Genomic DNA, 27,410 nt, shown 5'->3' with positions numbered 1-27,410 from the left:
TTTGCATTCACAATTTGTCCAATTTGGACATTTGGTAGAATTGAAACTGTCTATGAGAGAATATTGGTCTACGGACGAACTGTTGAAAAGCAATATTTTCCGCAAAATAATAGCACGATACAAATGCAGAAAATGCGATGTCGGATTATGTATCGATAATTGTTTTGAAATTTTTCACACACAACTGAATTATTAACTTGTGTTATATTTACTAAATTTAGTTTTCTAGTTTATTGTTTTCTAGTTTACTACCAAAATTCTAGTTTATTATTTATAGTAAATTTCAATGTTTATAATAAATAATTAATACTAAAAAATAACGCTCTTGAATCATTTAATCTCATGCAAAAGAATTACTATAACTTATTACGATTTGCGCTTTGAATAGTCAAGCAACAGAGTTCAGTATAGCGAAAAAGTATTCAGTCCACAGCGATCGTCAGCGCTGGCAGCGTGCCGTCCGTACGGATGGCATAGGCTCCGAGTATTCAGCACTCTAAGGGTTAATTTTATAATTTTACACTTGGGTAGAATTCGATAATCTACCTACCTGACAACCTGTTTGTTGACCTAACCATCGTTTTCTTTCGTAAACATGGTAAAGATCCTAACGATCAGTGGTCTTCTACGTTCTATATGACTATGATATACTGTGATTCGTTGGTTTCTCTTGAGTAAGCAGAATTAATACCGCCGTACATAGTCCTGCTATGAGTAAGAGTTTTCGCCCCTTCAACATGAATATGTAAACGCGAAAAAGGAAACACGTTCCCTTGTGAATCGTGAGTGGAGAATTTCATAAAAAACAGAGTTGATCAGTTTGTCTCTCGATAGCTTCAAAGAACAATTACCACGTTGTCTTCTGTTTTTTTTTTTCACCGCTGTGCCGATATTACGGCACAAGTATCGCCACCGAACGAATAAATTTTGTGGCCATTTGTCACGCATTTTCCATGTGCCGAACAAAATTTCGCAAAATTTCGTAATATTGCAAAGTAATCTATGTCGGTACAAGCAACAGAATCTGGTGTAATGCAATTTGTTAAAGAGGAATCGGGTTAGGGGAGTGAGTGTGTCAACGTTGTCCGATGTTAATTAATTTTCCACTGGAAATTTCGGTTTGAAATATCGGTGAAATAAGAGTGGTAATTTTGCGCTCTTTTAACAGTTACACCACCTTTCTCCCCCTGCGTGCTTTTAATTTCTGTTAATTACGCGAATAAACTGGCTTAATTTCTCTTTAAATCTCGATAATTTCCGAAAATCTTCTATACCAAAGAGAAGCATAGAAGAACTATGGTTCTTATAAAATATCATGTTACAACGAAAGAGGTTTACGTTTTATGAAACGTTCTCCAGTTATTCGCATTATTTGCAGTTTTTCGGTTGACGATATGTATTTCGCTTTAATAATTCATTTACAATCGCCTCACGTCATCACGCCTCTAACGACAACCGTATAGCTGCTTTCAGTTTTAATTTCATTTCAAGTGCCCGAGTTACTTTTGCTTGATTCAAGTTTAGCTGTTTAACGCTATAGTTGTGAATTCCTGCAATGTCATTTACGAGTTGTCTTAATTGTTCTATTATCTGTTCGTGAATATAGGTAGGGGGTGATTTAGCGATTTTAGTTGTGATTATGAGTTTTGGCTCTCTCAACGCTGTTAGCCGCCTTTCCTAAACACATCCGACTTCTCTCGTCAATACTAACGCAGTATGTTAACTTGATACGACACGTCTATCCGAGTCTTCACTGCTCAAAGAGTGGTTGAAAATATCAATCTCTAGAACATATCCAAAAATCATGCAAAAAATTGCAGATGAGGTAGCTTTTAGGCAGTTGTACCTATTGATCTGTGTATTAGTCTCATATATAATAATGACACTCGATCTGTTCTTTCATCGAACGATAACGAAACAACGAACGAACGAACGAAGGAGACAAAAGATAATGGAAAGAACACGAGATGTTAAATGTAGGAAATATTAAACAAATAATTTCTCGTATAGAATTCGAAATATTAATCGCATTGGTTAACGATCGATTGTTTTTTTCAGTTTTCAGAAACAAATGTATTATTTGCAAGAAATTCGTTAATAGGTTTGTTCATTCTGTTCTGTTCTGCCAGCCAAAGAGGATCCTTTGGTGCAAGCAGCGATTCAAGGCATTCCAGAGGAGGCTGCGAAGAGGGGAGTGTTCCCAGAAGACGTGCTCCGTGCAAGGTTCCTCAAGGTAATTTCACACTGACTTTTGTCATTATCGCGTCAAAATTTCAAGTCCCTACGAATATGTTAAAAATACAGCTAACTGTAGAAGCACCTAAAACTGTTTCCCACGCTTTATTCAACCCTTGTAAACTCTTTACCACTTGTTTGTCTGAGTTGAAAATTACATAATAACTTTGAAAAATACAAGACATTGCATAAACTCTGAGAACATATTTGGCCGTCGCGTTTTGCAATTTTGTAACATCTTTTGGAACATCGCTTGTTTTGCTGTTCGTTGGTTGTTACCGCTTACCGTTCTATACGATCGTATCACGATCTTACGCGGATTTCTACAGTTAACGCCTTTGTCGGTCAAATGTTCATAGGGCCAAATTTTCTAAACTGTTCATTTCTGTGAATACTGCCTCTGATTATCGCCTTTAACGATCTAAAATACCGCTGATAAAACACATTCAGATAAAAAATTTTGCAGTTTGGAGGCTACTATCCTTTCTTTTTATTTCAATAAATTCTCGGTGATGGCTGGTCGATCCAAGGATTACAAAGTTTATGATAAGGAGTTATTCGAGGGACAGGACAAATTAATGGTCTTTTTACGTTTCAGGTGGAAGAGGTGGCCAGACGATTAGCCATGGTACCCGAGGAAGGTGCTGCACTGCCTGTCTATTTCCTTAGTTATCTTCAAAGCTACTTGATGATTAAGAACGCCAATCCCATTCCCCAAAGTGAGATCGAGGACAAGCCGATTGATGCGAGCAGTCTTAACACATTCGAGATTCTTCATCGGGCCAGGTAGGGTCCTTTTCCGACTTGAATTTTGTTTTACTGCCAGTAATCGAACTGATAGTTATTTTAGAATGTTATCTATCGTTTTCTCCTAATACAATTTTTCCTGTTCTTAATTTTATATTTATATATATTTATATTGTTTGCTTTTTATTTATTTGCCATATGCGCGTGTGTGTATGTGCGTATGTACATGCATATATCGTATAATATAGAAATAAATATTTTAATTATTGGTAGATAAAAGGTAAATGAAAATAGTCAACTTGGCAACAGAACTATTTCTGATACATTTAACTTATTTTTGAAAAATTATTCTTCATTTTCGCTGAATCGTTAAATATGTTGGAGAAATAGTGCGACCTGAAGAAATATTACACTAGCCGTTTGATCACCAATTCCACGAAGATGTAATAGATACATATATATATATATATGTCGGAGATGAAAGAACACCGGAGCCCTCCTTTGGAACTTTGGGAAGGTCCCGTAATGTTGTAATCTAGATTCTACCATAGCCGTAATTAAACAATTGCCATTCAACCCGATTGTACTTATTTGAGATTCGTGACAGTGAGCTTGGGCTCAAGGCGACAACCAGTCGCCAACGTAGCCGCGGTCAAGGGATGAACGTTTGTTTAACAAAGGTATAGAGTAACAGTATAGCTTTCCTTAAAAGAAATAGTTGCAGCGATACTTGACAATAGACATTTCAAGGGTCTCTGTCCCGTGGCTCGCCACACGCAGACCCCGTCCTCCGGGTAAGATGGTTTCCAGATGTCGATGCGTCTCTGCAGTGCATGTTCAGCTAGCCTGAGGACCCGTTATAAATCTTAAGATTTAGTTAACTAAAGTCCTTCAAATGGACAAACAGTCTTTGTCCCAACTACGGGAGAATAGGGGAAACCTACTTCCTCACGAACGACGCTTCCCACTAGCAACTTTTCCTCAAGGGCGGCTAGCGTCCTTTTCTAACCACCCACATGGAAGTTGACCAATTAACAGCAACGTCAATTTCCCTCACTTTCCGAACGGAGGCTTTCTCCACGAATCCGATGATCTCGTGCCCTTGGGCACACCCCGTCATAGTTTTCCTCGGTGGCATCATCGCAACGAAAATTCATTCCTGCTTGCGACTTTATTAACGAAAAGGAATAACGTCTTCGCGATCTGTTAACCAAGGGTCGGACTTAGATTCTGTGAGAGCATACATCTACTATCCCGTTGACCGCGAATTCGTTATCGAACCTAGGATCATTGTCATTAGCGTCTCGAGTATCTAATTACCACGGTTACTTGTCGATATCTGTAACAATCATATTTGCTCTAGTCAATATCTTCTCTATTGCATAACGACAATGTCTAATTACAACGAAGGTTTCTTTCACGCCCTTAACCCCAGCTCTAATCATAACGCTTCTCCGACATATATATTCAAAATTTATCAATTTATCGATCAAAGGAAATTCAGTCGTAGTTTGTAGCGCGTTAACGAGTTCATTTAAATATAACCGACATTTTATCTTCATTTATTCATATTCGGCGAATTTTGTTCAAAAGTTCCCAATTACCTACGTTATATCTTTATATTCCTTTACTCGATGATGATACGTTTACTTTGGACAAGAACAATCTTGGGCTGAAAACTTTCGTTCAAATCTATATCATTCAAATCGTCTCAAAGATACATTTTTTAATTATTTAAATTATTTTAGTTAGAAAAGAATTATGAAATGGAAAATTAGAAATAGGAAAGTTTCAAGTGTATATTGAAAGCCCTATTAGAACCAATAGAAATACATAGTTTGATGTATGGTAGTAAAGTTAATCGTTGTAAAAGCGAATTGAGACAGTTTCTATCAATGGTTGTTAACGCGGAATCACAGTACAAGCATAATTACAGTGTCGAATATAATTGTGAAAATCGGGTCGCGTCTGCCAATTAGCAGATGAAGAGGATTCCTGTGGATGGAACGAGCGAGCAACTCTGGCCAAACAGGGAAATTAATTTTCCGGCCCGCGTTTATCAACATCGCGTTCAATCGCGTTGTCGTTGTTTCTTCTTGGCGCGGCGACTGCGATGCGATTTGATGACGATGGGGCGGTATTGTCGTCGACCCTTTGTTCACCGACACGTTCTAGACTTTGTTATGCCGTTTGCCAGCCTCTCTGGCCACGGTCTGAAACGTGGCGATCGATGGTCGAACAACGAATTCGTCTTTATATCATACTTTCCACCGGATTATAAATTATAAAAGTGTTCTTGCTCTGAAAATTTGTTGTCGGTATATATGAAATTCTTGTTGAAATAAGTTATAAGAGATTTTTTATTTTAGGCAAGATTTTAGAATAGAATAATAATAAAGAAGACTGTAATATTATTATACTATATATATTGCATTTAAGAAAGAGGAGCGAATTTGAAAGATTTCTCGAGCAACACTTTTTCAACCTGTTTGGCGATGAATTCGTTAAGGCCAGAAAAAGAATCAAGTATTTCTTATCTTTTAGTTGCACGCATCTAAAATATATTTATAAATAAATATTAAACAAGACAAATAATACTAGGAAATATTCTGAAATTGCACATCGTAAGTGGCCATTATTATCTTATTTGAACTGAACGAAAAACTAAATGTATAAATACATATATATTGGCGTTCCTCAACAGTTTAAAACCATTCTCTAAAACAGTAATTAATCATTTATAATGAATAATTTCTTCTCTTTAGGCAGTTTATTCTAGTCGTATGAGAATTTCGTGATTAAATTTTTGGTCAAATTTGTTCACTTCCCGGAACGAACAAACCCCAAATAATTCCAGATAATTAGAAAACGAGTAGTTTGACGATAATTATATAGAATAATTCACGGAATTTTCGTGAATTATGTAGGATATGTAAGAAACTTTTTTTAACGCGAGGGAAACTCCTCGTTTCTTGGTTTGCGATATCAGCATTAAGGCTCGTTTGTTCTCATGTTGCAATGTCATACCGCTGTGCAACATTAACGATACGAGCTCGTGGTTGCTGTTCGCGGTTTGCACAGGTCTTGCTGGTTTCTTCAAATAATTTTCAACTTGTTAGCGTCGAAATTCGGTAAACGGCGCAACCCATAAATAACCCATAATAAAACAGTCGCGCGATTGCGAACAGTACCACACGGCAATTTCTCAATTTTATGCTACAAATTTGAGAAGCAAACGAGTTCTGATAAGAGGTGACGGTGCGCAATTGATAACAACGACATTTATAAAGTTAAATGATGTCACACTTGTCACAAACACTTTTAAAGCATGTTTCCGCTTTCCCGCAACTTCGAATCTTTCAAATAAATTGCTCTAAATAATTGGAGAATCACGTACACGATACAGGCTTCTTTAGTAAATTTCATTTCTTCTTTTAGCATTATCAGCCTAATAATTGATAAAATTATACTAATTGTTGGTAACAGTATCGGAAATTGAAGTTTGACGTCCGGCGAAGGGCACTGGACGCTGCTCGAATTTTACTCCCGATACTTTTTCGCCTTACTTGCGTCTTGCAACATTCACGTCTCTTTCTGTACTTCTTTACTTGTTTACGCATATATTAGAATATTTTTGTTTTTCCTGTTTTACGTTCCACTTGAATTCGTATTACACACGTCCGCAAATCACAAAACAATCCTTTTCCATTTTCTGTACTCTCCTTTTTTCATACATGCAATCCAATCTCTCCGATTCTCATTGAAATTCTATCGGAAAGCCTATTAAGCCAAAACCAATCACAGGTTCTTCTTCCATTTTTATGTAACGATATCCATGACAAAACAGAGCTCGATCCTGGCGCGCGTCGATTAATCGATGCGCGTGGTGAAGTTCTTGGAGAACGATCGACGACACAGCCGTTACATCAACCCCTGGCCTGGAAATGGAGATGGAAATGGAAATGGAAATGGAAATGGAAATGAGCGATTCGTCCTCGAGTTCGGCTGCGTTCCAAGAGTGGATGACGCGTCACACGCGATTAACCGTCATAGTTCCTTTAACAGTTGCGAGTTTTTGGTGAGAGATGCTTGTTATCAATGGAACGATTTCAACTCACCTGCTTCAACCTTCAAATTTGTGGATAAAGGAAGTTGAAGTGTTTGAAGCGTAACAAACGAAATATTAAGAAAATGTCAAGTATCCTGCGAGCATTTGTATCCACAGACACTTGATAATCCAAGTTTTACTTATCTCGTGCGATCTACCTTGTTTGCGTCAAATCCCGATTCTTCGAAGCATTCTTTATATTTTTCTTTTAATAAAGTAAGCTATATTTGTTGGAAACGAAGCTACGTAACGTAATACAGGTACTACAGATGATACAGAGGTGTGAAAGAAGCTGATCTAAAGCTGCAGTTTAACCATTACCCAGGCAATTTGGTCGAATAGTCGAAACTCGAAAAGAAATTTTTCGAGACGAACGCAATCCCCGGTTTCCGCCTAGTACGGTTTTACATCTATGACTCGTTCGTTGATTGGTCGACAGGTAATTCAGATGGTAGTTTCTCGAGCCCCTCGCCTCCCATCTGCCAACGATATTGTCAGATATCAGACTCCGATTTCCGACTAATTTTCACAACTGCTTTTTATCTCTTTATCTCTTTATCTCCTTTGTCTTATTTCGATTCTATTCGTTCGATCCAGATGAATTTTATAAATTTCGATGGTAAAAATGAAACGTACGTGGCAGTGTTTGAGATATTAAACCGACGCAATGGTTATTGAAATGAAAAGTAAAGTCTAGTAGATGTAGTAGCAGGTCTAGTTTTACTATAGAAAATTGAGTAATACATATATGTAACGAGTAATATCACGAATCTGAATCGCAATATTTGAAGCTGTTAACCAAATTATCCAGTTAACTAGAAATTTCTCTAATATGCAATGGATTTTAATTCTTTCAAGTATACATATATGTAATTTCCATTTCGTGTAAAATCGATATATAATATAATTAATGGGAAGAAATTTAGGATCTGACGGACGATTTAATTCGTCCTCCCCGATTAACAGATTGATTAATAGCTCTGGAATCTTTGCTTTCAGATATTGGCTCGATCGTGGAGACTTCAAGATGACTCTCCGCTACATGAACCTCCTGAAAGGAGCGTCAAGATCCATCGCCAGAGACTGGATGAACGAAACTAGGATTCTTCTGGAGACTCAGCAGGCGGTGGACACGCTATTGGCGTATGCTGGTGCTATAGGTCTAGTATTCCTCGGCGCTGGAGATTCGAAGGTCAGTCGAAACGATTAGAATAAAACAAAAACAACAAAAGAGAATCACGCGTAATAGAGAACGAGAGACATCTTGTCTAGGGAAAATTTTTGTATAGTTTCAACTAGAATTCTGTCAAAGTATCGCGAAAATGTATTCAGTTTTCTCGGTGAAATTCCGCTTTCAACGAATTTCGCATAAAAAGAAGAAAAAAAGAAAAAAAGAAAAAATGTCAAATTCAAATTCAAGGTGACAGATCGAGCAATGTATTTTTAATTGTTTATAAACTATTGGAAGATACTACTTAAATATACTGGGATTGTTTAACAGAATTCTCGAACTGTGTTATTTATAATTTCCGGTTGCGTCATCTGTTTTTTCGATCGTCTCATACTTTCGATATTTTTCGATTTTTTCGATCGGATTAAAAAGAGAAGAGAGATTCGTATCGGAAGCTTTGATACTTTGCTATATAATTTTGTGGATCGAGTATAACTCGAGTGTGGTCTGTTCCAACTTCATGGACACGAATTTTTCGAATAGTGTATCAAAATCGTCAATAAAAATAGCCTAAATTTATCCGTCGAACATTAATCATCGTTATTCTTCTTCCCTCCTCTCATAATTTACTTAATAAACTTGTTTTTTTTCTTTCAACATCCTTTATCTTTGAGTATTTGTATTTAAGAGAAACTTTAGCATGAAATTAAAACACAAGATACACGCATATATCTATTAACCCCTTGTCTTATAGCTAAATTCTGTCTGATTGTATTTGTAGGAAACGTGGAACAAATGTATACAACGTATGAGAAATTGCATAAAAATGTATTATATAAAATCCAAAGTTAGAACTCTTCAACTAAAATGACAGTATTTAATGAACGAAACAAAACTTCACTTAGATTCCATTCCTTTAATAATTTTTTAAATAATTCACCATGATACGAACAAAGATATTGCATAAACGTCCACAGATTGCTTATAAGTGTTAAAACTGTTATATAACGGTTATATATTATAGATGGAAAAAAGTTATAATTTCAATTCAACAAAGATGTAATGTAATGTCGTGTTCGTTAGAGTAACTTTCAACTCGAATCTCAGCTTCTAGTTTTTAAATTATGAATAATATTTCAATATTTTCATACAATTTGATATAATATCTTCTTATTACAACACTGAACGGCTAAAATTTTCGTAAGTACGTACGCACGAAAAAGGTTATAAGGCAAAGGATTAAAGAAAAGGACTCTTTCATACTTCCTTCAACTTGGGAAACTTGTTTAACGATAGAAAAACACGATTGGATGAGCCAAGCGAGCCGAAGCAGGGTAGAACGTAGCAGGGTTGATCGTTCCAGTGGTGCGTTACACGAACGCTTGATTTACAATACTGTTCAATAAATACATACTATAATAAATAATACTATTACTAATAGATTGTTAAATAGACAAAAAGACGAGAAAATCGAGATACGAAGAAAGGTGTTCGTATGGAGGGTTGAGAATCCTATAGTGATTTAAGCTCACCCAGTTTCGTTCGATCATACTTTTAACAGCTGAAATACCTTCTCAAAATCTCGACATGGATACATCGTTATGATTTTCAGCCCAACATACGTATATGTATAACGTGAAAGACAAAACACAAATTCACCTCTGGAAAGGTTGACCGCCCTCTTCTTGCAGCGTTAACAGTATGATTCACGATTTTTTGCTTGCAGTAAAAAGAAAGAGCAAAGGGCTGGCAAAATCGACAGAAATCGAAACGACTTCCGCCGGCCAGAATGCTCTCGTCCTTTCTTGAATTCTCGCGTCAAACTGCCGATACCGAAACCGACCACGAACGAACAGTGAGAGATCTAAAACAAACCAAAATTGAAAAAAAGTCGTTCCAAAGAAACAAACGATTGACAGCTTCACGAAATCGAAACAAAAAAAAAGAAAGAAAGAAAGAAAGAAAAAAAAGAAAACAAAACTAAAAATGCGATACGAGACAAAAATAAGAAACATATGAAAAAAATAAAAACAAGGGAAACGTCGACACTGGAGAACGTTCCTTTCGTTGTTGTTCAAAGTGTTCCAGCAAGCCTCACCTGGAAAAAGCTGTGGACCGCCGAAGGAGGAGAATGCTCGCTTGGAAACGTCGTCGAAGAAGAATTCTCGCGCGGAAACGTCGTCAAAGAAGGCTGAGGGCACGTGGATGGACGTACAGCAGCGTTCAGACTGCTATCGATCGCATTCTCGGATGGAAATTGTGGAAAGATGGGAAAAAGACATCTGGGACTTCTGCGAATGAAAAACGAGCGAAATTTCAGGTTTCTTTGCAGTTAGACTCAAGCTGGAACGAGGAAACAGGCAAAAGGATCCTTCTGCTGCAGAGAGATTCGTAGAATACCACGGTTACGATTACGATTACGATTTAACGAATTTTTAAAATCTGTATTTCCCGCAAGAACCTTTTTACCGAATTTCTTGGATAAAAAATTACCATTTGTCACCATTGCGATGTACGAATATTTAATCAATAGGATCATACGATATTTTCACGAATGAGAAACGAAAAGCGTGAAATTTTTGCCGAATACATTCTGTATTTTCTTTGGCTATAAAGTACAGTGTAACCATTAAGAGAAATATTATTATTGTTGTTGTTGTTGTTGTTACTATTGTTATTATCATTATCATTACTATCATTATCGCTATCATTATTATTGTTGTGATATACACATGTTTTGTTTAATATTAATATGCGATTGATATTAAAGTGTTCAACAGAAATAGGGATAAGACAATTAGAGTGTAACAGAAGATGCGTGTTTCCCAACATTTCGAACGAACAAACGGAAGTGTCAAGTCGAGGATACGTTGCTGTCTCTTGTGAAACGTTTCTATAAAAAAAAGGGAAAAAAAGAAATAAGAAATAAATATAAATAAATAAATAAATAAATAAATAAAGCATAAAATGGAAGAAACAAAGAGAAATATTAAAAACTTTTATGAAGGAGATTATCTGCTTTAACATAGAGAAATATGAAATCTGCACGGTGGAAGGTTATCTGCAGGATTAAAACGTTTTATTTCGCGTTTCCGTTGGTTGATCCCGGATTTATCACATACATACCCACCATCTGGGGCACCGCTCGTTTCAGACAAAAAACCAGAGGACTTTGAAAAATTTGGCGAGTTCGTGCCGCAGCTACAAAATCTGATCAAAATCTGCTCGTTTCAGACAACATTGTAGGCGGTTCGCGACGATCGATGTGCGAAAATCTTAAACAAGCGAAAGTAGACATTTTTAGTTGTAAAAGGAAGAACGTTAGGTGGTGTGCAAAATGGTGTGCAGGTATTCGAAATTTGTTCATTTTATTGGCGTTTAAATTGTATATGGTAATTAAATTGTTTAGAAATATTTTATTTGTTTATTTAATTTTTCTTTTATTTCTTTTGATGAGAAAGAAACACGAAAAATGTATCGGTATTATTTTCCTAAAAAGAAATTAATTAATGACAATTTCAGTCAAAAAAGAATTATTTTTTTATCAAATATGAAAACAATTTAATTTAATAATATGGCGTTTGATATAAAGTTTTTTTTTTTATTTTTAAATAGATCATTTTACAATTTGTCCATTAGGACATTTGGTAAAATATTATAGTGATATAAAGTGCGATAGTAGTCGTGGTGATAGTGCTACTGCTGGCGTAGATGTCGCTGCTGGGGTACTGCTGCTTTCTTCTCATTAAGTGGAAGAAAAATCGGACTATGGGCGCCGAGATTTGAATCCGGGTTCCGAACGTTTGTAAACCAAAGGCGCTAACCACTGCGCTGCCGTCGTCCGGTCGTAGTTGTTGTCGAGTGCCGCCATAGATATTTTTTTTAAATATTGTAAAGTGCCATTTCGCGGAAAATCTCGAACAAACTTTAACTATTTCATTGTACCTTGTAAGAATAGCTACTGAAAAATTCTAATTTAATCTACAAACATCGTCACAGAAAGTAGCCACGAATTTTTCAAATCTACGAACTCTGCAATAGTGTTACGTTCTCCTCGTAACCATCCGTTCTAGACAATCCAAGATACTAATTTGCCATTCTTTTGGTTCGGTATAATTGAAAAGAAAAATTCAAGTTTTACCGACACCATCTTTAGACGGTTTAGAATTTAGAATATCCCATAACAACATCTATGCAGTCTGAACGAATTGCTGCTGTTATCTCTTAACTTTAAATCAAATAATAGAATAGATGTCCGAAAAAACGAAAAATCCATGCAATGCTTGGAATAATCTTCGAACATGAAAGAACTTTAAACCAGATGACTATCCCCTTTGAAACGAGTCACTAACGAGGCTTGTCGATGAGGTAGGTTTTTCCTACTTTTCACTCTCACTCTCACTCTCTCTCTCTCTCTCTCTCTCTCTTTCTCGCCCATTTCTTCCTTTTCTTTCATTTGTCCGTTTTTAGTAGAGTTTGAGAGAACTCATTTACCACGTGTCATGCTTGAGAATGGAACACTGAAGAGAAAATGTTGCTTCTTCTGTGCTTCTCCTTTACCTGCTGATGATGAAGCGTTTAGGTTAGTCGAATACTTAAATAGGCGCACAGTTACTTAAATAAAGCTTGTTCCTACTTAGTATTGGCAAAGCAGAATGAGAATGACTCACAGAATTTGACGATAACGAAGTCTATCGGCGGCAGAGGGTGAAATACCTCTGGTACGTCTTGAGTGGTGAGTCGGGATCGAACGAAAAAACGAGACAAACGGGAGCAAATCACGTATTGTAAATGGCATGTACACTTTTGTAAAAAAAGTTTAATTGCTTCAATGTGAAGCGATTATGAAGCCGAGAGATACGAGCAATAAATGGTATTCGTCATTGATTACTGTGTTCTTTAATTGTAAATAGAACTTTGTAGTAACTGTACCTGCAACGCCCTGTTTTCCTGTTAGTTTTAATTTTCAATCAAGTCTAGAGTCTAGTTTCAGTTTGTTAGTTTAACAATCAGTTCGCTTATGATTATCAAGTTTATATGAGAAATTGCGATACGAATGAAGGATATAGATGTATAAAATAAATACAGATTCTGCGTACGTAAGCTGGAATTGAAACTATGTAGCTTTAATGCCAGTTATCAGATCTAAATATGAAATAACAAACATAACATTCTTATCCGTTGATGTTGACGTTGACGTTGACGTTGATTAAAAAGAGGATCGAAAATAAAGATTAAATCTCAAACTCATAAAATTCAATTGAAATTTCAAATCTTTAAGATAAATAATCCTGGAGCTCGAATACACGAAATTCAATTCAAATCACAAATATACAAAATCCAGCCCAAATTTCAAAGCTATGAAATTCAGATGAAAAGATCTAGGATATTCTGCAGTGTCTGCAACAAGCATAAATACTTACATGATGGAGATTAAGCAAATATCATATTTACAGTGAAAGCTTATTATTTGCGATGTATAAGCGTGATTCATCTAATGTGCCTAATCGCTACTTGCCAAGTCCAAGATGAACAGATAACTTGTTTGTCTATCTATTTACGTTATCACGCACTTAAACTTTCTCGATGTCATGAGCTGGTTTCTTCTAATGTAATATACACAGTAGGTATCTAATATCTGATATACTGGATTTTGAATTGTAATCTTTGCTTTTTTTTTTAGACACCTTAAATTTTGTTTCCGAAACACTTATACATCTATATCTGGAATTATCTACCAAGTAGAAAGATAAAACGATTCCGTTTCTTAATAGTCGCTTTATTATTATTTAATCGTTTATCAAAACAGATTCTACAAACTAAAAATCTGTGTGTATCCTTATATGTATATATGCATATATATCGTAGAATAGAATCATCTTCTTGCTCTGAATCCTTTGGGACTCGTTCTTTGTCAAAGTTCATGGTTGTGATTAATCCACAGGGGGTGGTAATCGTTGACGACACTTATTAAAGAATCAGTACGCTCTGTGAAATCGTTTGTGACAACAGAGCGTACAAATTCTAAAATAAATAACGTAACACAGTTGAATTTCGAAAAACTGCAACTAGATATGCAGCCGTTTTTAAACAAACTCTGAGAATATCTTTCAAGTGCTGATACAAGTCTTCGAATATAAAATATTTACAACATAAAATATCCGCAGGTAGAACACCTCAAGCAACATTTCCAGTCTGGTTTTCTATGTTTTCAGCCTGTGCTAGGCAAATCCACCGTTTACGACATAACATACTTGCCCTATACGACTATACGTGTCGCAATTCAATTTCTCTCTTTCCGTAGTCGTTATCATGCCACCGTTTAAGCAGAAAAAGGTACGTTGCAATATGAAACGTTTGACAGAATTTATAATAAAACGGACGGGAATCTGTTGCACGATAGCGCAAATAAACGACTTATTTTGTTAAAGCTAGAGTACAAGCAGACAATTTAATAAATGTATACATTTATTACTCGATATAGGATACGCATTAAAAAAATATCGGCTAAATAACTAATAATTGATAAATGGTTAAAGTATACATATTTATTGAATATTTCAACATACTTGGTTATGGTTTGATCGTGCTTGGCTGTATCTCTGTGTATCTCTCAAAGTGCTTCTATAACGATTAAAAAGTTCGGATTTACGTCGTTTAGTCGCAATTTACTTAAAACTTGTATTGTTCTTATCTTTTGTTATTTCTTTCTTTTGTTGCAAATAGTCTAGTTATTCGATCCGAATCCTAATAATAATAATATCTACTTGCATCCTGGTACTTGAATCACTGAAATACAATGTACATAAGTAGAACAGCTGTTCTATTCCCCGACCTTCTACACGAAATCCAATCTTGTCTTGACTCTACCACGTAATTTTTACAATGACTACATAAAGGCTACGTAATTGTAAGAAGCATATTCTTTGAAATGATTGAGATCAGCTACCCAACGGATGATTCCTCCGCGACACAGTTCTCCGCTTTTAACATATAGTTACACGTTTCTGTGTTGGTGGTGGAACGTTTCTACAAATTTAATCAAGCACTCGATGCGGTCTTGTAATTGGCAGAAATCACGACCGCGAGTACGCGGTCCACCCGAAGCTCGTGAAAAGTGTGCGGTTGGTCGAGCTTCTACTTCTACCTCGTTCCTTGCGTCGAGGTTGTAGTCGACCAAACTATGTATTTCCATAGAGAAGGGAAATACCAAGTACTATTTCATTGCAACGTGAGTGATTTGGGTGTGTAGTGCGTGCAGCTGTATGTACAGTGGGCTGTGTACAGTGCGTCTTGTATGTATCGTGCTTCTTATGTATCTTATTTGCAAGAAAACAGAGGCTATATTGAACGTTTACTGTAATACAAAACGGTCGTTATCCTTGATACGATTGTTGTGTGGTCTGCCGCGGACGGGACGATCGCGGTGCATGTGTGAAATTTGTATAAACATCGTTTATACCTGCTACTATATTTATACTTGTTATTTATTTACGGAAGTAAAGAATTCGAGGAAACGTTAGTCCTTTCTACTCTATGGAAAATTTTCGATATGCTGTCAATTGGGTCTTAACGCAAGTAGACAAGTATAACGTTTAATCTACGATTTTTCCTAGAAATGGTCTCTCTCATTTGTACGAGTTAAGCTACTGCCCGTGTATCCTTCGACTTAAGAATCCCTGTGCGCCTCGCTGCTTAGGCTGATCACCTACTTTCGTTCGTGCAAGGAGATTTGCTCGCGCGCAGGCATATTTCGGTTGAGTTTTCATTATCCGTAACTAGAAAACAAAGCCGGAAACGCAGTGTTTCTATTCTCGACTTTCATTTTATTTTAGCTTTAAGAGTCACTCCTTAAATTTTGTTACATCTGCAGCCGAACACCCTGTATATATCCATTCGATGAGTCAGCTTGACCACTTTGCTCTTTCCACTTTCGACCACTTTTGACTCTCTTGCTCTTTCGTTTTAAAACTTCGAAAACTGTCAAATCCTTCCACGATAATTAATAAAATGAAAAATAACACAAGAATAAAATTCTTCCACTCGAAGCCACCGCCACATAAATCACACATCACGCTAAATAATAAATCGTCGGAGTGCAAATTATTGGTACACTCGCAAGAATTTATCATTCATCGTAAAGAATAAATGAACTTTCATAAAATTCTTTTCGCTTTCTAGTCTCACACTCTACTTCGTCTCTTACTATCAACTTTCTAAATCATTACAGGAAGAAAAAAAGAGAAGACGGCAGTACGAGCTTATTCATTCACCGAAACGAGCGAATAAAGTTTTGCGAAACTTTTCTTAACTTTCTAACCCTCCGATCTCGCATTTCCCTTCGTCCCTCCTCTTTGCGCATACTCCTTAAATTAAGAAACGAAAAAATAGGAAATAAAAAAGGACAATTGTCTTATTTAGACGTATGTTTTCTTTATCGGTTTTTATCTCTCACGAACCTCTTTAATAACGTATCTATCAAAACAGTACTGGAAGCGAATGTAAAATGTCACGCTGCTGTACGTTGAAACGTCGTAACATCTATACTCGCAGTCCTAAACAACTTTTTCTCGCGAAAATCATGTGTCCACGTACGCACGTCGATCTTCGTTTGCGCGACACGCGTTTGTTCGATTTCGGGCGCAAGCTTGTCTTTTTTCTAATTTCTCGTTTACTTCGTTCTTTATTCTCGTCTACTCGTTGACCTCTGCCAACTTATTGATATGATTATAAGAGCTTGGAACGATGTTAGATTTATTATCGTTACAGACAACGACTCCCTCGTTGGATATAGTAAAATCTTACACGCTAAAGAAGTCGCCTAGAATTATCGTGATACGGCGTCGCAACTCGTTAATTTATTGTTCGAAAGCATTTCATTGGTTTCGTTCTCTTTTCTCTTTTTCAATGACTCATTCCGTCCTTTCCTTCTCACAATCCTTTCTCTATTGTATACGTATAACAATACGAAATGATTCGAGGTAGAGATCATTAAAAATCTATGTTTTTTTTACTACTTTTGATTTTTCTTAACCCTTTCGTGGGCACAAAATTTTCTTCGACTCTACTAAATTTTGGAAGAAAGCAACAATTTCAGTACAAAGCATCGTATTCAATAAAATATATTTTATGTTTGTTTTCATTAATTTATCTCTCTTTCTTTCTACCATTGCTTACGAATAAGGGTAGTAAGTGCTTATTAATTATCACACGTGTGCAATCACAATTTTAATACGATATTCTCGACATAAACCATATTAAATAGAACGTGCGATTAATTCGGTAAAACCAATTTATCCCTTTCCTTTGTACCATCCCTTAGAAACAAGGGTGGTAAATAATATGGCGGTAAATATCATCAGCTGTGCCGAATATATTTTATTAAATTCATATTTATACTAAAATTTGATTTTCCGTTTTCTACGATTGTTTACGCGCTTAGTTTAGTAGCATAGAGGAAGAGGGAAATTTATTTTCAACTATTTTCGCCGCCTATGAAAGGGTTAAGTTCAATTATCATGCATGCGTGTATCATACGTCCGCGTGGAAGATGGAGGTTTGAGCCACAACGATCGTGAATCTACGCGTACACCACTTTGCGTTATAAAAATACATGGATAAAGTGTAAGCGATGCTTGAACTGGTAATCCACGACGATTGTGGCCGTAATGCGAACATTCTTTCTTTACTTCAAAATATCATAGAATTAGGATATTCGTACTCGATTTCTTCTGCGTCTCTGACGAAACATCTTTCTTAATTATTTATCAAATAGATAAATCGTGCAGCTTTTCGTATTTCAAGCCTAAAGCGCCTTATTGCTATCGGATTTAAACAGTGGAAGCTTCAACAAGTGGTTCGTGTCGTATCGTTGTTAAGTTCAATTCGTGACCGTGTCTTTCGTTATACTAATTGTAAGTACCAGAATATTAATTATATACACGCATGTATACAATTAACTATGTATATATAAGAATAGTTGCGCAGAAGGATATGTTGCGAATGTCGGAAGAATGACGAATATTGCGACGTGACAACGTTTGACAAATTCCTAACATTTGTACCATATCGCATGATACCGTGACTTGACAAATTTCCAATACTGATACTACTGAATATTAAAACAATTTTCATCATCGTATATGCATGTACTTTCCTTGATGCGCCTTGATATATTTTTACGTCGGATCTCGCCAGACGAGAAATTTTTATTTCAAATTCCATTCCATTCTGCGCTAACTTTTCCACCTTTAGTTATTTTTGTCGTGTACATGTTATACTACTTCTCCGTTATATCCATTATCTATTCAAATTCACAAATTTCCATTGCAGTACATAGTGGCAGTACCTAACCCAAACTTAATCTAACTTTTTCATCGTGAATGAAATAACGTTTCATCAAAAACCCGCGACTAGATAAATCGGCTTACTTGCGTTATCTTCCTAAAGAAATCGAATAATTTAAATATTTACTTTACGCTTCACAGTCTCACGTTACTATATCTACCTCGAAACATTCGCCCAACTATAACAACAACGTTAATCGATCGGTCGACATCCATGACGGGAAACAGATTAAGCGTTAAGTATCGTTTACGCTAGACTCGAGCTAAGTCTCACTTTAGATAAATCGTCTCTTGGCCTAATTTCAACAGAACAGATATGTAATCGCTAATAAATTTCTGACGCGCTACGTTCGTGATTTTTTTTTTTTTTAGATTTTTTAATTTTTCTTTGCACTCGTTCGCGAAACTGATAGATTACCATTTCCTCTACAGTTTTGTGACTCGCTTGGCTTACTCTTACTGGCTAATAGTACTACTATGAATAGTACTACGTTCATACTGTTTAGGAATTTTCAGACGCTGGTCAGCGGAGAGAAGAGAACAGATGCGCTCGTTTCGATCTCGATCATGTAACCGAATTCTGTGTTTTAAAAATGATGACAATTGAAAATAAGTGGCACTTTGTTTCTTACTTAATTTGTAAAATTATTAAAAAATCGCGAGCACGACGGTTTACCATTTAATAAAAATAAAAAAGAACTTGGTAGAGAAGGAAAATTTATTCTTTTTTTAATTTGATTTAAGTTTGTAAAATTTAGAGAGAGGAAGGCATTGGGCATGTGATCAAGTGCTTTGGTGGTAGAATGGAACTGCAAATTACCTCGTGCGACAATCGCTACTTTCGTAAATCTCTACTCTTGGTAATCGATTCATTGTTAGACGAATGATCTGTTAATTGGCAGACCTTGCGAGCAGTGTGAAAATAGTGAAATTGTGAAAAAATTGAAACTGTTGATTGAGAAGGTATTCCTTGAAATTAAAATCTCACGAGATTCTACAGGGTGATTTCCTGGTAGATTTAATTTAGCAAGAAAGAAAACGAAGAAGAAGAATGGAAGAAAGAAAAAAAGATATAATGTAGAGAGAATTGAAACGGGGCAATGCGCTGTCCCCTCTCGCCAACCAATAACGTACACGCAGTTTGTTTTAATATCTCACGCGTGCGTTCGTTAATTACAATTATTAAGGCTACTTCAAAGCGGTTACAAGTTACAATACGGTAGTAGTAATAATCGACAAACTTTCCACTCAATTTCGCCGCCTATCGGTCTTTATCTCTACTATGTATATATGCGTGTATATATATATATATATACACATACATATATGCATAATTCAGTTTATGTATAATCGGTGTGATGTTTCCTGTTTAGTGTCGTTAATCTTTAGTAATGGTAATAGTTAATCGTAATAGTAGTGATTAGTAGTAATTAGTAGCAATATAGTAATAATAATTCACGATAATAATAATAATAAATCAATAATAATAATAGTAATAATAATCCATAATAATAACGTTATCATTATTATCCTCACTGTTCCTCGTTAAACTGTTGTCTGTATGTAGGTTACATAATATACATTGTATGTATATTCACGCGCGTTCAATTTTTCTTCTTCCGCGGTTCCTATCTTTCTCCTCTTTTAACTTTCATCGCGTTGTTTATCCGCAAATCCTCGATCTTTTCTCGTTCGGAAATCTTACGATCTATAGAAAGATGGATCGACCACGAAAGATCCAGCCACTTTGGGAATCCCTTTATTTTCGCGCTGTGTTCTTTTCTGTTTCCGATTTCACGTTTGGCGCTCATTCGCCATCGAGATCACGGGCACGAGTTTCTTGTGGTCCAACATATTTTGCCTCGAGATCACGGTGACCATCCTTGCTCGACTGGAATCGACAGTCGTCGCGGTTATATTTGGCTTAACATTTCTTTTGTTTGTATTTTATTTTACATTTTTGTCCCCCTTCCGTTTTGCTTTATTTTATTAATTCATTTGTCTCGTTGAGAAAAAGGATCGGATGAACGTCGTGGAAGATTGGAAGGAGCGACTCGAAGAACATATTTCGGGTATCGGGAAAGGTTCAGCGAAGAAACAAAAAAGCAGCCGTTACGAAGGAAAATGTGGAAGAATAAGCTTGGTAAATGGAAGAAGTTGAGAAGCCAAATGGAAAACCGATTCGTAAAATGTGCAGGATTCTGAGGGAATGAAGAAATCGAAAATCGATTATCGAGAACCAAGGGAAAAGTCTTTTAAGGGGAGAAGCGGACAAGTAAGGCTTCGCGGCGAACAAAGAATACGGAGAGGGAGTAATTTTTCATTGAAAATGAAAAAAAGATCATCGTTCTTGTTAAATACAGAATGCCAAGTAAAATTCACTTTCGACAGAGAAATCTACCGTACTCTTCGAGCCTCTCAATCGACATACGATGAAAAAGAAAAACTACTAAAAATCGAAGTAAAAAATTGAACGATGAATAATTATAAATTAGAATATCTGCAGAATTTAGATAAATCAAATACAATGTAAACATTTAATTTAATAAGGCGGCTTTATCCGATGCAAGTATAAACGTGGCATAATTTATGTTTGTTTTTCATGTTTAACAAAAATGAAACGATATATCAATGTGGTAGTGATAAACAATTTCTTTTTTAAGATTATTGTATTATTTTATGTGTGTATGTATTTATACATACATACGTACATGCATACGTACATATACATGTATATAAAAACATTTTCAATTATTTTATGATTTTTTATAGATTTAGGTTCATTCTTTACTCTAGGTTTATCAACAGATTTAGATTCGTATTTTCAGTAGATTCGATCGATATGCTTTTGAATATCGTTTATTTCGAAAATAAAAGTCTTCTATGCGATACAGAGATTTGCTTCTTTAATCCCCAAATGAAACCTATAACAGTTAGTTGATTAAACAATAAAAATTCTATAAATAAAAAAATTATATTTAATCGTGAATCGTGAATCGTGAATCTAAATGGTGAGTTAACTTAGTTTGACCAGTTAAGAAGTTGAAAAATTATTCCACGATACTAAGAAATATTCAAAACGAATACATAATACGAATAAGATATCGAAGTACACGTTCAAAGTCTCGAAGAATCCCATTTCATTGGTTTAACTCGAGTTTAAGCGGACGCCTGACTGAAGAAATCCAACGCTCATAATGGCGACGCGACGCAACCGCGAAATCAAGGAAACACAGCGATGGAATGGAAAGTTTTGGAATAAATCGAATTGAAGGATCAGTAGCGAAGATGTTGGAGGCGAGCATCAGCGTAAGAGGAAGAGCAGCCGAAGCCGAATTTACACCGTTCCTCCAAAACGAAATAATGTAAATAAATAATAATGTCTCCTCAGAGGATGAAATAAATGTAATAACGCTTAAAATATAATATAAGAGTACTTCCTGTCTTATAAGGAGTATCTTAGCAACCTCCTTTGTCATCAATTTTTATTCGAGTATACCGATAGTTGAGAATTTATGGAAAAGTATATAAGGTAACTACAAGTTCGGTATGATGCTCTTCTTCTAAGAGTGTATGAATGTAATCTTCTAATGAGTGTAATGAATATTCGATTTGTTTCGCAAGCACATAATAGTTGCATCAACAGAATTATTATATAAAGTAATTTACGAGGCGCAACATATGCGCCGACGACAATAATAATTATGCTGCTAAATATTTGGAACCTTGGAATATACGTTTAATTTACGTAAAAATATGCATTTAGATTGGGAATATGTTAGAAACATTTCGGCCGGGGAAAAGAGTACCCGCGTAAGAGTTCCTAGGAGAAGAAAGAAAGTTGAATTTTTTCACAATCAGCATTATTTGTAGAACGAGATAAAAGTATTTTAAATGGCTAATATAATAAATTGAAACTGAATAAGATCGTTCGCGAATGGTTCTAGAAAACAAAGACTGAAAAATTGAAAGGAAGGAATGTTCCTACTTATATTTGACTTATTTTTAACCACAAGGGATGATAGCACTTGGTTGTTTATATTTTGTTGTTGTTTGTACATGAATTTGTTCGAACCGAGTATTATACTAGTAAAACCATGTTCATTAGCAAATACAGTTCTCCGATAGGTATTTCTTTCAACAAAGAAGAGATAAATTGCTCCAGGAGAAAAGAAGAGAAAATGGATGAGAATAAAAGACATTTCCCATTCGTTTAACAAAATTATCCTAAATGATTATCATTGTTCCAATCTCATGACCAAAATCAATTTCTAGAAGAAGAAGAACAAAAAGGAGAAATAAGTCGTTGCTATTAGGAAGCAGAAGAAATTTTGCATTCGCGAGGAAGGATTATAGGAAATTATGCAACGTGCAGAATCGAAGTCAGCGTTGAAAGTCTAAGTCGAAACAGGAAACGGGGATAAGAAAAACCGATTAAGATAGGAACGTGATAGGTTTTGGGCCGATCGATCGGCGACGACTATCGATTGGTCAGCGTCCAGTCAGCAAGAGGGCCAGGTCAATAATCGACGATAATCGGTTAGCGCAGTGATTCTCGCGTTACAGGGATCCCGTTGCTTCCATTCGCGGTCTCTTGGTCGCCGGAAACGACGTATTAGCCACGAAGCATCAGGAGGGCCGCCATCGTGATCGCAAGCATCGTCAAGCAGCTGCTAGATACGAACGATGGAGCTGAGTTGCAACCGTCTTCCTGACAACAGTACGTCCTCGTGCTCCAGGCCTCTGAAACAGTACGATTTATTCTTTATTCGATTTCCAAGAATTGTCACGCGATCGAGCTTCATAATAATTAGTATCGAGGAATTAGTTTGTTTTGTCCGATGATCGAATCTTGCAATATTGGACACCACACGGATTTTAGATTCAAAATTTTATACTATATTTTTTTTAGAATTTCAGACGAAATTATTTGAACGTTTGCTACAAGAATTAGACTAAATTTCATTTGTTCTACTACGAATAGTAACATTCCAGAATATAAAAAGCTATCGTTTGAGGGGGGGGGGTGAACAACGATATTATTAATATATTTATTGTCAGCACAACGTAATTTATATCATTAACCATGATATTAACCAATATAAAATCAGTTGTTGGACTAGTCCAATTAAATATAGTTCGTTGTTAAATAAAGTCACTGCTTTTATCATCGTTCGAATAATCCTCTCCCATTGAATGAAATTCGAAAAAGCAGAAACGCGAACCATCGTAAAAGGCGCGTACAGTAAGGAATGAAATAGAAGCGGCTTCGTGAATGAAAGCGTTCACGCATCGCCAGAAAATAAGGCAATTTCTTCTAATATAAAAGAACCTTTCTCCCCCTTTCCGCCATTGAGAAGTAAGGCAAATGAGAAACTTGTTAAAAGTAGGCCAGAGGGACGAGAAAAGTTATTGAAACAAAAGAGAGGTAGAAGACCTCGTTAAGAAGGAAGGTTTATCGACGAAAGGATTTCCGTTTAACGTTTACTCCAATCGAATCGCGGAGAAAAGCTCAACGAATATCAATTTATAGAGAAAAGAAAAGAAAAGAAAAGAAAAAAAGGGGCGGGAGATAGACGGAAATAAAAGATAGGAAGAGAAAAAAAAGCGTATTGAAAGTCTGAAATGGCGTTTTTCTGTCTATTCGAGAGATTCCTTGTTTTCCGTTCTGAGTATGGGAGAACTATTTCTGGCAGCCGTTTCGTCAGCATAGCTGGTAAACAAGAATAAAAATCGACGACGACATTCAGTGTAGTAAAAGTGGCGTAAAAATTTGTCAAAATTCTTCCATGAAAGGTAGATGAATGAGAAGGATGAAGAGGGGTCGCGGCATTATACGAGAGTCTATTCGGAAAAGTTGTTGTTTCGCAACTAAACCTCTGCCAACTTGAAAATAAAAACTAAGATAAAAGTCGAAAATGCACGTACAGGATAAAACAGATTGTAGCGAAAGAGGTGAAAATAAAGCTATATATTTGAAGCTAACCAGACAACAAAGTTGTCACAGAGGTAGGCCAGAGGATCTGGCGAAACAGGATTTCCGGGAGGGTTGAGTGCATCGACGCGAACGCTCCGTTTTAACATTTTGACTATTTTAACGCACTGGCCGATTACAAATTTACAAAAGTGTAGGTCGAATTTTCAATTTGAAAGCGTCTCATCTACACTTGATCGCGTTACTCGAATCTTTTCCAACGACTTGCTTCTCTTTTTCTCTCGTTTGTTCAAGATGTCCAAGACTCCTCAACTTTTTTCCGACAGACATTCAACATTCTATTTTAGTGGGATATTGACGGGTAAAGGTCACTTACCCCATCAATAGCCGAATCCATGCTTTTCGAGACCATTGCTCCAGTTGTCTGACTCTTAATTCTTATTGCTTTCCATTGCTTTTTTTCAGTGATGCGATCGATCGATTTGAATTCTGATTAAGACTCGTTTAAAGTTCGTTTATCGATTACTTATGTGTCCACGTTAGAACATTTTCTTTTATTCTATGCGACATCATTGTTGCGATAAATGATAATCTCTAAAGATTGAAAATTATTAAAGCTTCGACATGATACGATACAATGATCCAGGTTTAAAATGTTGAAAGTACGTCGCGTCGTTGCGATATCGTGGAATAATAATAATAATAACGATAATAGAGAATGAAAATGTTGCGACGCGTTCGCGAGTCTCCAGGGAGTCATTTTCGTTGCCGGAAAGCTATTTCAAAAGGACGACTTTTTAACGATAGATTAATCGATTTAGCGGCCTCTCCGTTGAGAAGTTATCCATTTTTCGTATACGTTCGTTGATTCAGCCTTGTCTACACTGACAGACACTGTCTGCATATATCGTCCGCCGACAGTCGACAAAAGACGTATCGAGACTGTCTGCAGACAACATGATTTGTCCACTAGAAATGTGCCGGATAGGCAGATATACCTCGGTGTCGATGAGTTAAGGATATGTCGGTCCCTTTCTCAAATGTGAAGAAAAGTACTTAAACGTTTTTAAATCTTGACCTTTAAATGATAAATAAATACATGCGTCCACAAAAAGAAAGGAAAGAAAAAGAAAAATGAAGTCGACTTTTGTTCGATTTCCCAACGATTCTTTGCGATATATCTTTACGATAAGAAAAATTACGTGAATTTGTAGCAATTTCGAGAAGCAGCGGGTATTTTCAAATTTTCTACTTTCGCCTCTACTTTCCTCGATAACGAATGACAACGCACAAATCGCATAATGGATATAAGTAGAATGGAAAGATTGGTAATACGAATGTTAGTATTGGTTAGATTAAAGAAATTGATTCACACAGTTTGCAAACTCGGTAGACGGATATAAATGAAAAAGATGTAATGTTATTATCACAAACGTAAAATTTTTATTGCGACATTAAATTTATGGACTTTTCATTTATTTAACTGTAAGATGCTATACGCCCTGTTCATTCTAATCTAAGATTTCAAAGGAGATAATAATTCTTGAATAACGAGCATACAATCCTTAGGAATATAGATTAACATGCAGTACTTACGTATGCGTTAAAGATTGATAATTCTAGTGTCAAAGTTAAAGCTAAGACTTTTCTTCTTACGATTGGATCGCAGTAGTAGATCGCGATAAACTAGTAACGGGGATGCAACTTACCCTTCTCTGTGCACACTGGCACGCAGTCTCGAACTGTCGAGCCCTCGCTGACATATTTCTGAAAGAAATAGGACAAATTACTCGATTAATTACTTCTGTACAGTTCAAGCAATGTTTTTTCTTTTTTTTTTTTTTAGAAAATAGATAAGAATGATGATAATAGTTACTCATTGTCGATTGAAAACGATAGAGAAGTCGATAGCGATTGACGGTATAAAAATTGTTTATTGCACTGTACTAGATGATCGTATTGTAAAAGTTTTAAAAGTGTAAAGGATTAAAATAATTTATCTAGCCATATTTCGATTTACAAAATCGATAAAAACGGACCGAGCCTTTTGCATAGCGCTGTATGTATATGTATATGTATATGTGTATGTGTATGTGTATGTAACCGTATATTGGAAAAATGATCAAGAGATATCTAAACGACTGATCGACACGACAGATGTGTGTTAGAGCGATCATAAACCATGGTATGAAATTTCTATCTTGCTTTCACGTGGGAAGTGTTGATAAAGAATATGTTGATTATTCGGTATCGTGGTTGGGAAAATTGTTAGGTTAGGAACAATTTTTCCCAATATATGTACATATGTATCTTCCGTCGTTTTTTCGAGGGCGGAGATTCAAATTTATCGCGTAGATTTTGGTCTATGAGTAATAAGAGAGCCGGTGAAGTTTGGTATTTTGTGGGAAGTTATATAAACAGAGGATTGCGGTTAGAAATATATACGTATTTGTGAAAATAAGTCTTAGCCTACAATACCCTCATTACACTCCTGTCTCTCGCAATATCTCACAGTCTCAATCTCGACCCGACGCCCGAAACTGTTTCTCACAGTCACACACACACACACACACACACACAAAATAGGAGGTGTGGGTTTCTTGGAATATTCCTCAAAATTTTTAATTAATTTTTTTTAAATTATATATAATTATACATATATAATTATATATATATATGTCGGAGATGAAAGAACACCGGAGCCTTCCTTTGGAACTTGGGGAGAATCCCGTAATATTGTAATCCGGATTTTACCATAGCCATAATTAAATAATTGTCATTCAATCCGATTGTGTTTATTCGAGATTTGTAACAATGAGCTTGGGCGCGAGGCGACAATCAGTCGCCAACGTAGCCGCGGTCAAGGGA

General features: G+C 36.0%; 2 protein-coding genes across 15 annotated transcripts in view; one reads left to right on the top strand and one right to left on the bottom strand.

Moving 5' to 3' along the window:
- LOC122575908 (MICOS complex subunit Mic60) overlaps positions 1-27,410 on the top strand; it is an 88,705-nt gene that overhangs the window by 24,358 nt on the left and 36,937 nt on the right. For 6 of the 14 annotated variants that reach the window (XM_043745400.1, XM_043745399.1, XM_043745398.1 and 3 more), the window contains 4 exons: positions 2,130-2,233; positions 2,834-3,021; positions 8,090-8,282; positions 10,342-13,148. In XM_043745400.1, coding sequence (XP_043601335.1) covers positions 2,130-2,233; positions 2,834-3,021; positions 8,090-8,282; positions 10,342-10,656 — 800 coding nt within the window. In that variant the 3' untranslated portion in view covers positions 10,657-13,148. The other 8 variants (XR_006319587.1, XR_006319586.1, XR_006319585.1 and 5 more) reach the window with 4 other exon arrangements.
- LOC122575913 (U-scoloptoxin(05)-Sm1a) overlaps positions 20,256-27,410 on the bottom strand; it is a 61,594-nt gene continuing 54,439 nt past the window's right edge. Inside the window, exons 3-4 of the mRNA XM_043745414.1 lie at positions 26,252-26,309; positions 20,256-23,350 (exon numbers count right to left, since the gene is read on the bottom strand). Coding sequence (XP_043601349.1) covers positions 23,223-23,350; positions 26,252-26,309 — 186 coding nt within the window. The 3' untranslated portion in view covers positions 20,256-23,222. The remainder of the gene's footprint in view (positions 23,351-26,251; positions 26,310-27,410) is intronic.

This window comes from Bombus pyrosoma, linkage group LG15 (genome assembly GCF_014825855.1).
Source record: "Bombus pyrosoma isolate SC7728 linkage group LG15, ASM1482585v1, whole genome shotgun sequence".
NCBI lineage: Eukaryota > Metazoa > Arthropoda > Insecta > Hymenoptera > Apidae > Bombus > Bombus pyrosoma.
Note: the sequence above shows the minus strand (reverse complement) of the source record. Positions and strands in the feature narration are given on the sequence as shown.